This window comes from Falco rusticolus, chromosome 8 (genome assembly GCF_015220075.1).
Source record: "Falco rusticolus isolate bFalRus1 chromosome 8, bFalRus1.pri, whole genome shotgun sequence".
In the NCBI taxonomy this organism is placed as follows: domain Eukaryota; kingdom Metazoa; phylum Chordata; class Aves; order Falconiformes; family Falconidae; genus Falco; species Falco rusticolus.
Genome location: NC_051194.1, coordinates 45,813,125 through 45,827,798, shown reverse-complemented (window position 1 = coordinate 45,827,798; position 14,674 = coordinate 45,813,125). Strand labels below are relative to the sequence as shown.

At 44.6% G+C, this 14,674-nt stretch overlaps 1 protein-coding gene across 3 annotated transcripts in view; it reads left to right on the top strand.

The window, feature by feature from the left end:
* The first annotated feature begins 4,819 nt into the window (after positions 1–4,819).
* SP3 (Sp3 transcription factor) overlaps positions 4,820–14,674 on the top strand; it is a 36,553-nt gene continuing 26,698 nt past the window's right edge. For 2 of the 3 annotated variants that reach the window (XM_037398600.1, XM_037398599.1), the window contains exons 1-3: positions 4,820–5,266; positions 5,592–5,716; positions 5,895–6,011. In XM_037398600.1, the coding sequence (XP_037254497.1) occupies positions 5,260–5,266; positions 5,592–5,716; positions 5,895–6,011 (249 nt within the window). In that variant the 5' untranslated portion in view covers positions 4,820–5,259. Of the gene's footprint in view, positions 5,267–5,591; positions 5,717–5,894; positions 6,012–11,190; positions 13,859–14,674 lie in introns of those variants that run through there. The other variant, XM_037398601.1, reaches the window with a different exon arrangement.

The window sequence follows — 14,674 nt, the reverse complement described above, 5'->3', positions numbered from 1 at the left end:
AAGTTCCAGTGCAGTCTAGCAAGCTTGACACCCTGAATTAATCTACTTGCTGCTGCTGAAGGGAGTCTTACCTCTCCTCATCTGCTCCCACCCATGGAGCCCGGTCCCCCGCTGTGTCTAGTTTGACTCAATTTAGCTTGCAATGTGGGGAACAGTACTTTTGCGGGGTTTGTTTTCCGGCAGTTGAGTAAGTTGATTAAATTATGGTGAGGTCAATGAGCTATTAGGTTGGCTCAGCTGCTTCTGGTCAAACCACACCCACTGCTCAAGCCTGCTCCCGCCTTGCAAAATTTGTGCTCTCATAGCCACTCATCTCGGAATAGGGAAGTGCTTTCTGGGGGATGACAACGTGATGCCTGCCCACACCTTTCTCTGACCACTGCTGCTTCCTTGCTGATTTTACACCAGGTAAGGACTAATTTCTGTTATTTCTAAAAGGATGAACTCAAGTCATGCAACCATCTCCAACTGCTATGGGCTGATGCAAGAAACCTCACAGATCAAACTCCTGTCAGTCCTGCCCTATGTAAAGATCTCCCAGTATCCTTGGGCAAATAGGCACATAGGTGACGCAGAAATGAAGAGTGCAATGGCCAGGGCTAGCAGCTAGTTTATTTTTCCTGTTTCCTGAGACTTAACAAATTGGAAAGGAAGACAGAAATTCATAATGAAGTTGAATTCTTGTAAGTTGAATAGGTCTCATTCAGAAACTTGTAATTATCTTGGCTTTTGTACTACCAAGTAAATGTTTGGCACCTAGAAACCAAAACATATGGCCCTCCAGGTTCTACTGAAATTTTGAACAGATGACTAAATTAAAAGGTACCTCAAATTTAAAAGAATACCTCCTCTGAATTGTTGTCCTAGTTGCTTTTTCAACCATGAGATTTACAAATAATTCTGTTTGTTGCCCCTTCAGTAAAGACTGCATTTTAAGGTTGAATCGAATCCCTACTGATTCTTCGATGACATTTAATACCCAGCCTTTCAAATTAAAGTAACCTGAATCTGCGTTTTCCCAGTGGTATGGAACACACCACCGCAGAATGTGTTCCTGCCCGTCTTGTCCAGTTGCATTCTGGGCTTGGCATGGCAACACCACCACTCTACAGAGGAATAGAGTAACATGGATGTGAAAACTGAACCGGACCACATACCAACGACCCTTAAATAATATGTTCCTTTAAATAAACACAGGGTCAGCAACAGAAAGGGCTACAAAAGACAGAAATAATATGTTTTTAAGTTAGAAGTTTCAAAGGAGTATATAGACAGAAAAGACATTTCCAAGTGTAGCAGGCACTGTACTGGATGGAAGTTGTGTCAGGTGGTGCATTTCCTTCTGAATTTGTACTGAACCCATATCCTCACAGATACTGAGCTCCAAGACTTAAACCAAGGAGAGATAAAAGTTACAGTGACCAAATGCAGCATTAAGCTTACAACTGAACTACAGGGTCGATGTTAAGTTCTAGCGTTCTTTACATTTTACTTGATCTTTCAAAACCTTCCCTGAAGCTTCGTCTGAAGCTGTTAGGTGTCACTGCCTCTCCTGAACTCTACTGCTACTTACTGCAAAGGCAAAATAGCTGTGTTTTTCTATCTGGTGGAAGTAGTCTCATTATGTATAGACGAGTGTTGCTTTCTCTGCATCTACATAGCTCAAATTACAACACATAATTTTCAGCAGATGGATTGAGAACTCATCCTGGGACCTGCAGTTTACCACAAGCAGCCTAGAAGAGGCAAAGCTCTTTAATAACGAACGGGTCATGGTTAGTTTATTCAGATTACATACTGATACAGTACATCTGGTGGGTAATCTCAAGAAAGAGGAAACAATGGCTCCTCTAATTGGGCATGGAGCTCAATCTCAAAGGGGAAATCAACACAGTGCTAATTCAGCAGGAAGACCAACACCTAGCAGAACTTCCATCCAGTATGGATACAACGATGTTCCCGAGATATCCAGGACTTTTCTATTGAATTTTGCTGTTCACGTGTTCTTGATCTCCACTGGGACATGGTAAATAAACACATTTTATTATTATTGATCAGTTTAAATTTAACATTTCTGACCGAGTCTCTTCTTTACACCCCTTTTTCATAATAGCGTAACTTTTTTGCAACTTTCTTGTAATTTATCTATTTTTCAGAGTTATTTTTAATAGTCTATTAATATTCTATTATGGTTTGCTTTTTTATCTGAATTTAGAATTACCATCACAGTGTCCCCCTAATTTTAGGTACATGACTAGAAAAAGTGCTCCCCAACTAGTGTTGCGAAGCCTATTTACATCCAAGCTTTACTGCACTGAAAAACTCCTTAATGTTTAAAACCAATCTCATTATTGATATTTCAAATCCTTCTGTCCTAAAACATTGCAGTTATGTCCCAAGCCTGCAATCAGATCCATACAGGTAAACTACTCCATTGACATCATCTCACTGAAGTCACAGAGCTCTCAACATATATTTAATTACAAAAGAAAGACCATCTTTCATATTTGGTTCAAGTCCTAGACATTATCTTCCTAAAGCAAAACGCCATTGATGATAATTGGCAATACCATGCTAATCAGCAAGGGCCAAGTTTTTAATGTAATTCGCACCTTCCCAGCATACGAACAGGAAATATTTCTCTTATGCATCAATCTTTATACGAACCATTTCTAGGTTATCTGAAGCCCAAAGTCATCTGTAATAGCTCTGGTTCCAGGATGACAGGCTATCATATATTTCACTAACAACCTGTGATATTTGAAAAATAAATCACAGACTTTATACCAGGATTGGTTTTTTTTAGATACTATAGTAGTCTTATGGATTGTGATCTTGCATTTTCATTTTTCTCCTGAAATTTGCTTATGTATATAAACTGACTCATTTTAAAGGTTTTACTGGCTAAAAATTATTTCTGGCATTATTATATTATGTCAAAATAAATAGAAATTCTGTCCCTAGTTACAAGTTCTGCTTCTCTGAGTGTTCTGTTATTAAAATAACAAAAGAATTGCAAAAAAGTATTTTCTTTTAAGATTTAATTTCCCAACAACTGATTCTAAAGTAGAATCACAAGAGACTATGGAAGTGAGGTTTGGGTTTTGGTTGTTTTTTGGTTTTTTGTTTTGTTTTAAAAAAAACGAGTTGTGATAAACAGCTCTGGGATTAATTTACTATTTATTATTAAAAGTCACCTGAAGGCACTCTCAACACACCAGCAAAAGTAAATGGGCTTAAAATAAGACTATACCTCACACAGTAAGAGCAGTCTTCTATGGACAGTAGAAGATATTGCAGTCTTCCTCATAACTTCCTGATACTAAATTCACATTTTCTCAGTCCATTTTTTTCCTGTTCTGTAATAGTTTCTAGGCTAAGCCTGGGCACTTACTGCAAGGTCATAGTCCTGGACTGATTAAAAAGCGCTATTTATCCTCTGCTCAGAGAGGCTCTTGAAAATCCTGACCGTGTTTCTAGGTTTCCTAGTTACTAACTTCTCCTGGGGTTTATCTGGGCAGCCTGTGCCCTCAACTACTTAGGACAGCTATGGACATACGAGACTAGGCTCCCCGTACCTCCTAGGTAATTCTCAGTGACAATCACATTACAGTTACTGGAAAGTAGGTTTGAGTTCTTCAGTCCAATACTTTTCAGCCTCATTCACAAACTCGCTGGAACACCAAAAAGAAGGTAACTCAGAAAAATTCATTCATCTGGGGGCTTTACAAGCTAAGGGCCAAAATCGCCACCTCACCCTACGCATACCGGTCCTGCCGCCCTGCACATGCCTTTGGATGCAAGGACAGGCGGCCGTTCCCCTTCACCGGAACCCTCTGCAGGCCCCGTGGTGTAACAAAGAAACAGGTCCCACCAATAACCGTTTCTGTATCTTGTATATAATGTTTTAAACATATTTCCTGTCTTCGTTTAGCAACCCCAGGGCTCCAGCTTTCATTTGTGTTGCATAATGCGAGGGCCAGGACAGCAAGCCGGTGGTGAGGGGAATCTCAGTAGCTCCCCTTAAGAGGGCTAAAATAAAACCTGCTGGCATAAACGCTCGATCCGTGCCAATGCTTGGCTCCCCGGCCCCGAGCACAGCACGTTGTCACCACCGACACTCCCGTCGGAAGGCCGGGTCGCCTTAAAATCTCACTTGCGGCCTGACTCTCCAGGGGTTTTGTTTCAGAGAGGAGGCAATGGCGCTTTTCAGCCTCGGCCCGCCGGGGCAGCCAGGTGCGAGCCCGCCGCAGCCAGCACGTTACGCAACGGCCGCGGGCCGGCCACCGAGGCGTGGCGCCGGGCCGGGACGCGCCGCCAGCCAGCGGCCGCCGCTGACCCCAGCCCCCGTCCCGCACCGGGGGGCAGCCGCCAGCCACGGCCTGCCCGGGCGGCCGGCTCCCCTGGGGCAGGCGCGCCGACATTTTAGCGCCGGCGGGGACAAGGCGCGGCGGCAGCGCTGGCGGCGGGCAGGGCTCTGCGCGGCCTCCCCCCCGGAGCCGCGGCTGTCGCCACTCGTGAGTGATACCCCCGCCAGGGAGATTTCAAACGAGCGCGGCTCCAGCCCGGCGCCTCCCGGGCACAGGCGCACCGCGCCGCCTGCGCGGCGGGGGAACGGGGGGGGGCGGGGGAGCGCGCCGCCGCGCAGCTGTGCCTCTGCGCTGACCCCTGCGGCGCGGGCGGGCGGCCAGGCCCCGGCGACCGCGTCGCCCCGGCGCAGTGGCGGCGGCGGGGTAGCGCGGCGGCTGGGCCGCCTCCCCGCGGCGCGGGGGCCGCGCGGGCCCGGGCCGGAGCAGGCCGCGGGCTCTCGGCGGGTCCCGCTCATTGTTCCTCGCACAAGCCCTGGCAAACAGGAAGCCGCCTCGGCATGGGGCGCCCCCACCGCCCCTGGCGGGTGACTGGCAGGCCCGGCGGCCAGTGCGAGCGACGGCGGCGGCGAAGCGCAGCCAATGAGCGCGCGCGCGCGCGGGCGTAGGCGGGAGTTCCGGGCTGGCAGGCGGGCGGGCGGGCGGCGGTGTCGGCCGGGCCCCCTCTCCCGCTGCAAGCCCCACCTTTCGGCTTTCCCGCACCGTCAATCAAAATAGGAAAAAAAACCCCGGAGTAGGCTCGGGCCGCCGCCGCCGCTTCAGCCCGTGAGCACAATAAGCATGTCCCCGGCGGCAGCCGCCTAGCCCCAGCCAGCAGGGCCTGTGTGCGAGCCAGCCAGCCTGCCTGCCTGCCTCCCGCCCAGCCAGCCAGCCGGCCGCTCGCACTCACACCATGACCGGTACGTACGCACCGACCGAACCGCCCCGCGGGGCTCCCTGCTCCTGCTCCGGCCCTGCGCGTCCCCGCTCCGGCCCCGGAGCGTCCGTGTGCGAGCGAGGCGAGAGCGGCACTGAGAGCAGCAGCAGGAGGAGCAGGGGGAGGAGGGAGAAGAGGGGCAGGGGCAGCAGCACGGGGAGGAGGAGGAGGAGGAGGAGGAGGGCTCCGTGCGGGAGGGCGGGGGGAGCGCTGGGGTTAGGGGGGGGGGGGGAGGGAGGGAGGGAGAGGGAGGGGGGTGATCGCTCCCGTCAGTGACTCTCCCCTCCCCCTCCCCGCTGTGCCCGCAGCTCCCGAGAAGCCCGTGAAACAAGAGGAAATGGCTGCCTTAGACGTGGACAGCAGCAGCCACAGCGAATATCTCCAGCACGGCAACGGCGCCGCCTCGGCCTCCGCCGGGGCGGCCGCCCCCCAGGTAAGCGCAGGCCCGGCCGGGCCCCTTCCCCCCCTCCCCCGGGTGACACGTTGTGAGCGGGTGCGGGAGCCGGTGCCGCCGCCGCCGCTTCCTGTGTGCGCGTCTGCGAGGAGCCCGGTCGCTGTCCCGCACTAACCGCCACCCACTTTCTCTCCCTGAACCCGCCCATTGTGGGTAGGACGCTCAGCCGTCACCGCTCGCTCTGCTGGCGGCCACCTGCAGCAAGATCGGCCCGCCGTCGCCGGAGGAGGATGAGGCCGCCGCCGCCGCCGCTGCCTCTCACTCTGCCGGAGCGGTGAGTGCCCGCCCCGCCGCTCTCGCACGGCCTGCCGGGGGGAGAGACAGCACAGCCAGCCAGCCCGCCCGCCCGGGGGGAGGGACGGGACACGCGGCACTGCCCGCCCGGGGGGAGGGACGATAGCAGGGCCGACCTGCCAGGAGAGGGGTCCCCGGGCTCCCCTGCCTCTCCAGGAGGAGCCGGGCTCCCGGGAGGAGGAGGGAGCCTAGCTCCCCCCTCCCCCGCCATTGGGAGCGGCGCCTTCATTTACTTTCAAAAACGGGGGGGAGGCGGGAAACCTCCCTCCCCCGGCTCTGGCACCGGAGCGGCTCGCTCGGCACCCGGCGAGGCTGGGAGGCATCTCACCTCCACCTGAGCACACCCCCGGTATCCTCTCCTTAGCTCCCAGCCTGGAGCTGCGCACCCAGGCAGGAACACAAAATGAAGGCTGGCTGTAGGGAAGGATGTAGTTAGAAGTAAAATGGCTGTTTAGGAGCGAACGCGGTGGTGGAAAGCTGCTTCCTCTGTCGACGCTGTTTTTTCTAGGTGCAGTTATCGTGCAGTCCCTCGTATTGCAAACCTAATTTCTGTCCTCTCTCATGTGCTGTCGGCTCTGAAAGGAGCCTTGATGACCTTGTGACCTTGTGTGATGAGATGGATCTTGCAGACTAGAAATGTATTCTTGTTGAAGCGAGTTTAACAATCTCCATAACAAAAGCCTAATGGAAGCTCACATGTTCCTTAATCGGTCTAGCTAAACTCTCTTGTTGACATATGCTCATAAAAATAAGAGATGGTGCGTTTCTAAATAACTGATACCTAAAAATATCGGTATTTTAAAAGGGAGTTCCAAAATGTGTTTTAAAATGACATGATGAAGTCTTTTTTTGGCCTTAGTCTTAGATGAAGTCTTTTTTGGCCTTGGTCCTCGGGAGAGCACATATATTACATCTACAATTCTATTTATTTATGTATTTTTGCAAAAAAGTTTTAAAATGAGCAAAACCACCTTGTTTCTTGTTTGTTTGTTTGTAAATCTTGGTTTTTAAATTTCCTGTACAACCACCTTGTATGCTTTTAGGATTCTGCAAATAGAAAGAAAAAATGCAAAGCATTGCACTGGTGGACAAAGTGGCTTTGGCAAGCTTTTTAACAAGTGTCAAAAGGTTAATGTTAATGTTAAGTTCACTAAATACTTGACTGCTAAACTTTAAAATACTTTGCGTCTGTACATTTCATCTTACTTTACATAAAGGGAAGCTGAAGCGAAATAGTTGTCTAAGGTCACGCAGCAGGTTGCAGACTAATGACAGAGCTCGAAAATATATTAAGATTCTGACCCCCTTTCAAGTGTCTTTTTTGCGGAACACATTTATTAAGCAGTATGTTTTTAAAAATCTTTCCAGACGTTAAATGCCTGATACCTCTAAGATTTCACTGGTAATACCAGATACATACAGTGCTGAAAATTGGAATGTTGGATCTGTCTCTTGCATAAACATACACACTGAGAAATGAACAATGCTTAAATGATAGCTTGCTTTCCTATTTCTGCCTTAAGGTTCTTCTTGTTTTAAAGCTGGAATTGTGCATCTTGTGGATGGGTTGGTCACCGAGCATGAGCATTGCTAGGTCTGACAGGGTACTTGGGTGCTAGTACAGGACAAATGGTTCTTGATAGTTCAAAATGGACAAAGTGATTTTGAAATAGAACTTCTTTATTACTGTTAAATTCATCTGTTGTAATGTTTATTTATAAGGGGCTTTTCAGGGCAAGGCGGAAGCAATTCAAGAGAAGCCAAAATCTTAGTTAAAACAGAATATGAATATAAACTCACTACTTTTCATACATACAGCTAGGCCCCTCCTACATATCTGCTGTGAGTTAGCTTATAGCATTCTGGTAATTTTTACACTCTTACAACATAGCTCTTGAATGATTCAGAGTATTTAGGGTGGAAACTAAATATAAATTTTAGAAGATACTTACAGTAGCTGAACTAGACACTGGAGTTAAGATGACCTTAATAAAGGGAGGGAAAGGACTTAAGTCCCTGAAATATATTCCTTGTGAAAAACAGAATGCCAAAAGGGATTTAGTGCAATAAAGATATTTTTTTTCTGGTCCTGTTAGTGTATCTTATCGGGGGGTGGAAGAAGGAAGAACTAAAAAGGTTTAAATTGGAAGTACCTCATAACTCATATGGAAAATGAAATCTATATGCCTGGACACAGGCATGTTGTCTTCCTGGGGTTTGTGATGCTCATCCCTTTCTCAGGAGTATAGCTGAATCAGTGTGATATTTGTGTATGGGTGATGGTGCCTAATGCAGTGATGGGGAGGCGGCCCTATCCCAGTATCTTCTATACCCAGATTGCAGTTCTGACTGCTGAACGTCTGGTAGAACTCTCAATCCATATAAATGGATAGTAGAAGTTAAACTAGGCATTTCCTTTTAGAAGCGTTTGAAGAGCTTGCATGTATAGGGGTAGTGATGCTGTGTTTTTCGGGTTATTTTGTTAATGCTTTACTGACATTTGCTTGGTAGGAACTGGCAGGGCTGGAGCCAGTATACTAGGCTAGCCAGTTATTGCATATTGCTCTCCTGGCTGAAATGGTATGCTGCAGCTGCTCCCCAAGGACCAGCAGTATGATTTAAAAGCAACAGCAACAACAAAACTCCCATAGGAACACAGGGAATATTGCATGTCTGGGATTTGGGGAAGAGCTGGAGCAAATCTGATTGTGTTTGCTGCAATCTAGTTGGCCCTGCTTTTAGCCCAGGGGTTGGGTCAAATGACCTTCAGAGGTCCTTCCCAACTGAAATTATTCTATGATTCTGTGTTGGTATCTGAATGCAAGCCTGCTGTTGAAGTGGATGCCACTTTATGCCAGTGAAAGTATTAGTGTGAAAATAAAAAGAGTAATGAAAGTGGCAACTGCTTGGTATGGAAAGCAAGTGAAAAAGGCTGTTGACAACTAAACTCAGCCCTCTCCTTCCTTCCATCCTGTCAATGAACTGGGCGGGCTGCCTGTAGTCCACAAGGTTTTCAGCTTGGCTGTGGATTCTAGTTAGAGCTGTATTTACTTTTGGATGACAAAGTACTAGCAGCCATTACTGCTGATGTCATCTATGTATGTTGATGGAGATTGCAGTCTTTTAGCTTAGGCTTTGACACAGTGATTTATTTGCCTACAATTACCTGACAGGTGCTTTGTGTTTTGCCTGCTGGTGTTTGGTTTTAATGTAGGTGGCCTTGAGTTTATGGCTTCCTTAGCTGAGAATCTTTTCCTCAGTTGCCATACTGCTGCATCCATGGTTGGTTCAAACACTTGCCATGGAAACTTCCCCTTGAATATTGCTGCCAGATGTTATGTGTTAAAGCCTTGCTGGGATGATATGACCTAGAATGACTGCTCATATGTTTTGACTTCTCTGGATGGCTTTCTTTCTCTTGGGAATTTAAAGTCTGAGAAGTTTTAGTTTGGGTCTTGCTTTTTCATTGTTTGCCATTGACTAATAATTCTACTTTAAAGTTTCATGTTTAGGATTCTTTTTTGTCTAGTTATAAATATTCTGTAGTTTCATTCCAGTTTAAACATCAGCAAAGATTTTAGCATTTGGTAAAAAGAAGCAAAGCAGAAGATGGCAGAGCTGTGCGTAGGGGAGAAGACAGAAGAGGAGGATTCTGAAATTTAGGTCAGAGTCTTGATGGTCAGTTATACGGTTGTCTCATGGTCAGATGACTGTTTAAGAAGCTACAAAGTTGAGATGATAATCAGTTATTTATGTTCTCTTCATTGCAATGCAAAGCTAAAGACACTGTCTTAACTATCATGCTCCAGGGGCCATTCTTGTGCTGGGCATGACTTGCATAGGTGAGGATACAGTGCAAGACTGATGTGAGGATGGGGTGGGAGGGCTGGAAGGCGGGTGAATTGTGAAAAGTGGCAGGCTGGCTGAGAAAGTCGAAGAATGGGAACTGTCAGAAGTGACTGCCCCAGTTGTAGTATGTAGTTGCATCTAGTGCACTGCAGGCTGCACTGATTCTTTAGTCTTAAAAAAAAAAAAGTGCAAAAAAAGCAGGGGGGAATGAATATTGCTTACCAACTATATGTGGAAAACATTTGGAGAGGTTAATAACTAGCAATGCGCGGGGAAGATGAGTATCGTTTCTCTGCTGTAGACAAAGCATTTGTATCTTTTACAAATAAAGGTTGAGTGTTGTAAAACTGCTTTGGCATATCTGGAGCTTTAGAATTTAGTTTCAGTGCTTCACGGAATTTAATGAAAATGTGGGATTCCAGTTTGTTTATGCTTCAGAACAGTGCTTCAACCATCTGAGATGCAAGTAGCTTAACCTCAGTTTAGGTGGAAATGGTAATAGTGCTGATAGGACAGAGAAGTATGAAGGCATTTTAAATTCCATGTTTTCTGCTAGGCAAAAATATGGATGAATGCCATGTGTCAGGGTTGTCCATACTTCTCAGTTCTCTGGCCTGTATGATGGTTTTGAGGAAGCTCAGAGTTACTCTGACATCTTTTTTCTCCTTTATGGATGATAATACAGCTTCCTGATGCTACATTTCTGGATGTGAACAGATGCACCAGAGTGTGTTCAGCCACCATTGAAAAGTCTGCCTGGTATTGTCTTGCTTCTCTGTTTTATACTTTTGCAGAACAGAGAAGTTTCAGGTTGCATGTAGTGCCTAAGTATATTTTTCCTGCTGCTGTCCAGAAGCTCACCTTTTAAAATGTTCTTTGATTTTTGCATTCCAATTATGTCTTCCTAGGGCTGGATCAGAACCAAGTGTAGAAGTTCTTTTACAGGTGCTTTAAGAATGTCCTTAAAAATTTCTGTTTCATTTCTTGTTACAGTTTTAGAGAAAGTAAGAAAATATATGTTTTAAAACACTTACGTATGTAAAGACAGCATAAACCAAAAAGTTCTCTTTCTGATATTTAAACACTAGTAAGTGTAAGATACCATGGAACAGTTGAGGCTAGTAAGAATCTCTGGAGATTGTCTGGTCTAACCCCCTTGCTCAAAGCACGATCAACAAGAGCAGGTTGCTCAGGACTTTGTCTTGTGGGTTTTGAGTATCTCCAAGGATGGAGAATTCCACAACCTCTCTGGGCAGCCTGTTCCAGTGTTTGATCACCCTTACTGTAAAAAAAAATAATAAAAAAATTTCTTCTTATGTTATGGGGGCAGGTTCAAAAGCCTGACTAAAGTAGTAGTAAATAATATCCCCTGTCTAACCCCATCTACCAAGTCAGTCATCTCATCGTAGAAGGTTGTCAGGTTAGTTAAATAAGCATTATTTCTCCTTCCCAAGTCTAGGCTGACTGCTTCTGATCACCATCTTTTTTTTCTTTCTTTTTTTTTTTTCCCCAAGAGTTTTTGGAAGTTATTTTCAAGGTTATTTGTTCCATTGCCTTCTCAAAGATCAAGTTGAGGCTGACTGGCCCCAGGTTCTCTTTCTTGTTCTTCTTGATGATTTGGTAGAGCCTTCTGCATCTGACTTGAAGGCACAAGGAAAATGAACCATTTCACACAAAACTCTATGCAGAATTATAGTTTGGTATGCAGTTATATGGGGATTAATACACATATATAGATTAATAATTAATAAATGAAGTTACTTACAATACAGTTAAAAGTGCCCCCTTGTTTTCATGTCTCATTCCTTAATATTGCATCTTTCTTGTTTCTACTAATGTCAGGGATGTTTTATAGTCTTAATTTATAGACATGTTCTGAACTTCTGATTAAAAACAAGCTATTAAAGTTTTGGGTCCAGTTGTCCATCTCAAGCAAAAAGATGTAGACATTCCTTAAATGAGACACAACTAAATTTTAAATATATTTCACTGGATTGGAATTGTCTTGTAAAATAACATTTTAAGCAGCCCCAGGTAATACTTTTTACCTGAAACATTCTTTGATTCTCTCTAAACTTTTGATTTGGGCAAGTGTATTTCTCTGAATTAAGTGGCTTCATTGGCAGAGGACTGAAACATGCAACAGAGTTAATTTGCCTTAACAAGCAGCTTTGTGTCATCTGAACCACAGTGACTGATCTTGAACATGTTTTTAACTTGTGGCAAATACAAGATAGAATGTATTAGCTCATACCTTAATGAGAGAGTTGAAGCAAGTGCATTTTATCTTACATCTGTAATGACCTAAGAATGCACAGATAGTTTACTGTAGCTTAGTAAACACATGGTATTAAACTCATGCATTAGAGCCCTAACTCTTTCATAAAACAACAATTTGGATGAGACACTGGCCAATCTTCTTCATTAGGTATGTGATTTTTAAATGTTTAGGAGCTCGTGACTCATTATCTGGCCACCTCTGCTTGTTTTGCTGATGCTTTTGCTCCAGGACTAAATGGGGCAAAAGTGACTTTCTGAAAAGTGCAGCAAAAAGCAGTCCACAATAGACCAGCACAGATAAACGTGTGGTGGTTCTTTAGCAATAAAATACTGATGGGTAATGGCATGTGTCCAGTTGATCACATCTGGCATGTTGAAATGTAGGTGCCTACAACATATACCAGTTCTTACAGGGGTGTTTCTCCCCTTTCCTGTTTTGCTTTGGTGAAGGATGTTTTATTTTTTTCAACCCAAGTCTCATCCCTCAATATGGTTTAGATCACTTTTTAAAGGTATTTTATCTTCTGTATGCATTCCTCTTATATCCTTCCACATTTGACTTAATGTTGCTTTAATTTTCTCTGAATAAAGTGAAAAAGACAATTACTAGATTTTTTATTTATCATGACCCCTTATTCTTCAGGGATGGGAATTTTGGCTTAGAGAGATCTTATTTTACCCACTGGAAATTATACAAAGCCTGCTAAAGAATCAAAAGACAGGCTGAAGGGAGGTGGTTGTTTCCACTCTTTGGTGGTACTTAACTGTTCTTCAGGTGGTGGTATCATTTGATTTTAATTCTTCCCATGCCTTGTGCCAGCTACTCTCTTTGCTTTGCTCCCGTCTCTCTTGTTTCCTGATACTGCTTCCAGTGAATTCCTCATTGCTTCCTGTTCTGTCCTCCTTGGCTGAGTACTGCTAAAGCTGAACTTTCCTCAGATCTTTGTCCCCTCCTCTTGACACAGAGCCTTTGGATTGCAACCGTTAAGCCATTTCTTAAAGGAGCAGTTTCCAACTAACTGTTGTCTGAGTATCAGTTGATAAGGAAAATAGCTGTTGCTTTATCTCTGACCTCTTAAGTATTTTTCACAGATGGCTGGGAGACAGCAAACAAACTCTGGTCTACTACAACTGCGCTTTAAAGATCAGTAAGTGAGTGGGCTGTAGATGTTGCTGCTTGTACATCAGTGGTAGAACTTCGAGTTGCTACAGCAATGCTTAATAGCTTGAGGACACAGCGAAAGGTTACTGCTTGTTTTAGTAGGAAAAGGAGTCTAAGAAATGTCCTACTAGCTCAGCAGACTTTGAGAAAGAGTGTAACAGTCAAGCTTGTTATGACAGGTTGATGAGCAGTTTAGGTTGAGACCATCTTCAAATATTCATTACCATACAGGGGTTTTCATGCTTTAATACTAGTAATTTTGATAGCTGCCAGATAGCTTCTTGGAAGACTCACCCTCTTTTTGCCCCTCCCTTCTCATGATTCATCTGGTAGTGTCTGATACAGCCAGCTGTAAGAGCAACATGTGAGTAACAGGCATTTCACGTACCATGTGTAGCAATAGCTTCATATCCACATGCATGACTACCCTGAACTTCTCCATGGACTGGCAAGTGCATGTACTAAAAGAATGGTCTGTTGAGCTAAAACCCTTACAAAGCATGATTTGAGGGAAGATGTCATTAGATCATAAAAAGGTGAGGAGAGATGGGTGTCTGACATGAAAAGGGCAAAAGCCATTGAGTGGCAATATGGAAATCAACATGTGTTTGGGGAGGGAGGACAATAATCATGTAGGTCTATCATGAAGGAGACAGGTTGCCTTTGAACTATTTCTGTGGAGGATACTCATGTATGTATGAGTAGACATACTATTGCGTATTAGGTCAGTCCAGGTATAACCTAAACATTCAGCATTTGCTTGTACATAGTCTTAAATCAGTGAGAAATTACATCAGACTTGTAATGGTTCCCATTACTTTCAATTTCTCTCTTGTTCTAACAGATACTATCAGCAAATTATATTATACATTTATAATGACACACATTAAGCATACAACAATCACATTTTTGCTTTTGGTATTTTCTGATTGATGTTTACCCATGACTTTTATGGGTCTTTTGATACTTTATAAAACCTTCAGTTAATAAGTATTTATATACTAGTGAATTGAGTACTTAACGAACTTTCTTAGCAGCATTTCAGCAACCAGTACTTATGTGTAAACAACATTAAACACAAGTGTCTAAAGCTAATGTGGTAGCAGAGGAGAATGGAATTTTTTGCCTTTTACTAGGTAAGATGGTATGATATGGAATATTGCATTTTTTTCTAATCTCATAAATTATAAGATTGAAAGACTGAAGGATTTAAATATGTTATTTAAATCGAAAGGCTAAAGAGGAAAAGAAAATAATAAAATGGAATTACTGTTACTCCTTTTTATCTTTCTGATCCTTGAAGCATTAAGGCCATACAATTTGTTTTGTTCTGGTGATGCTGTATCTATTCA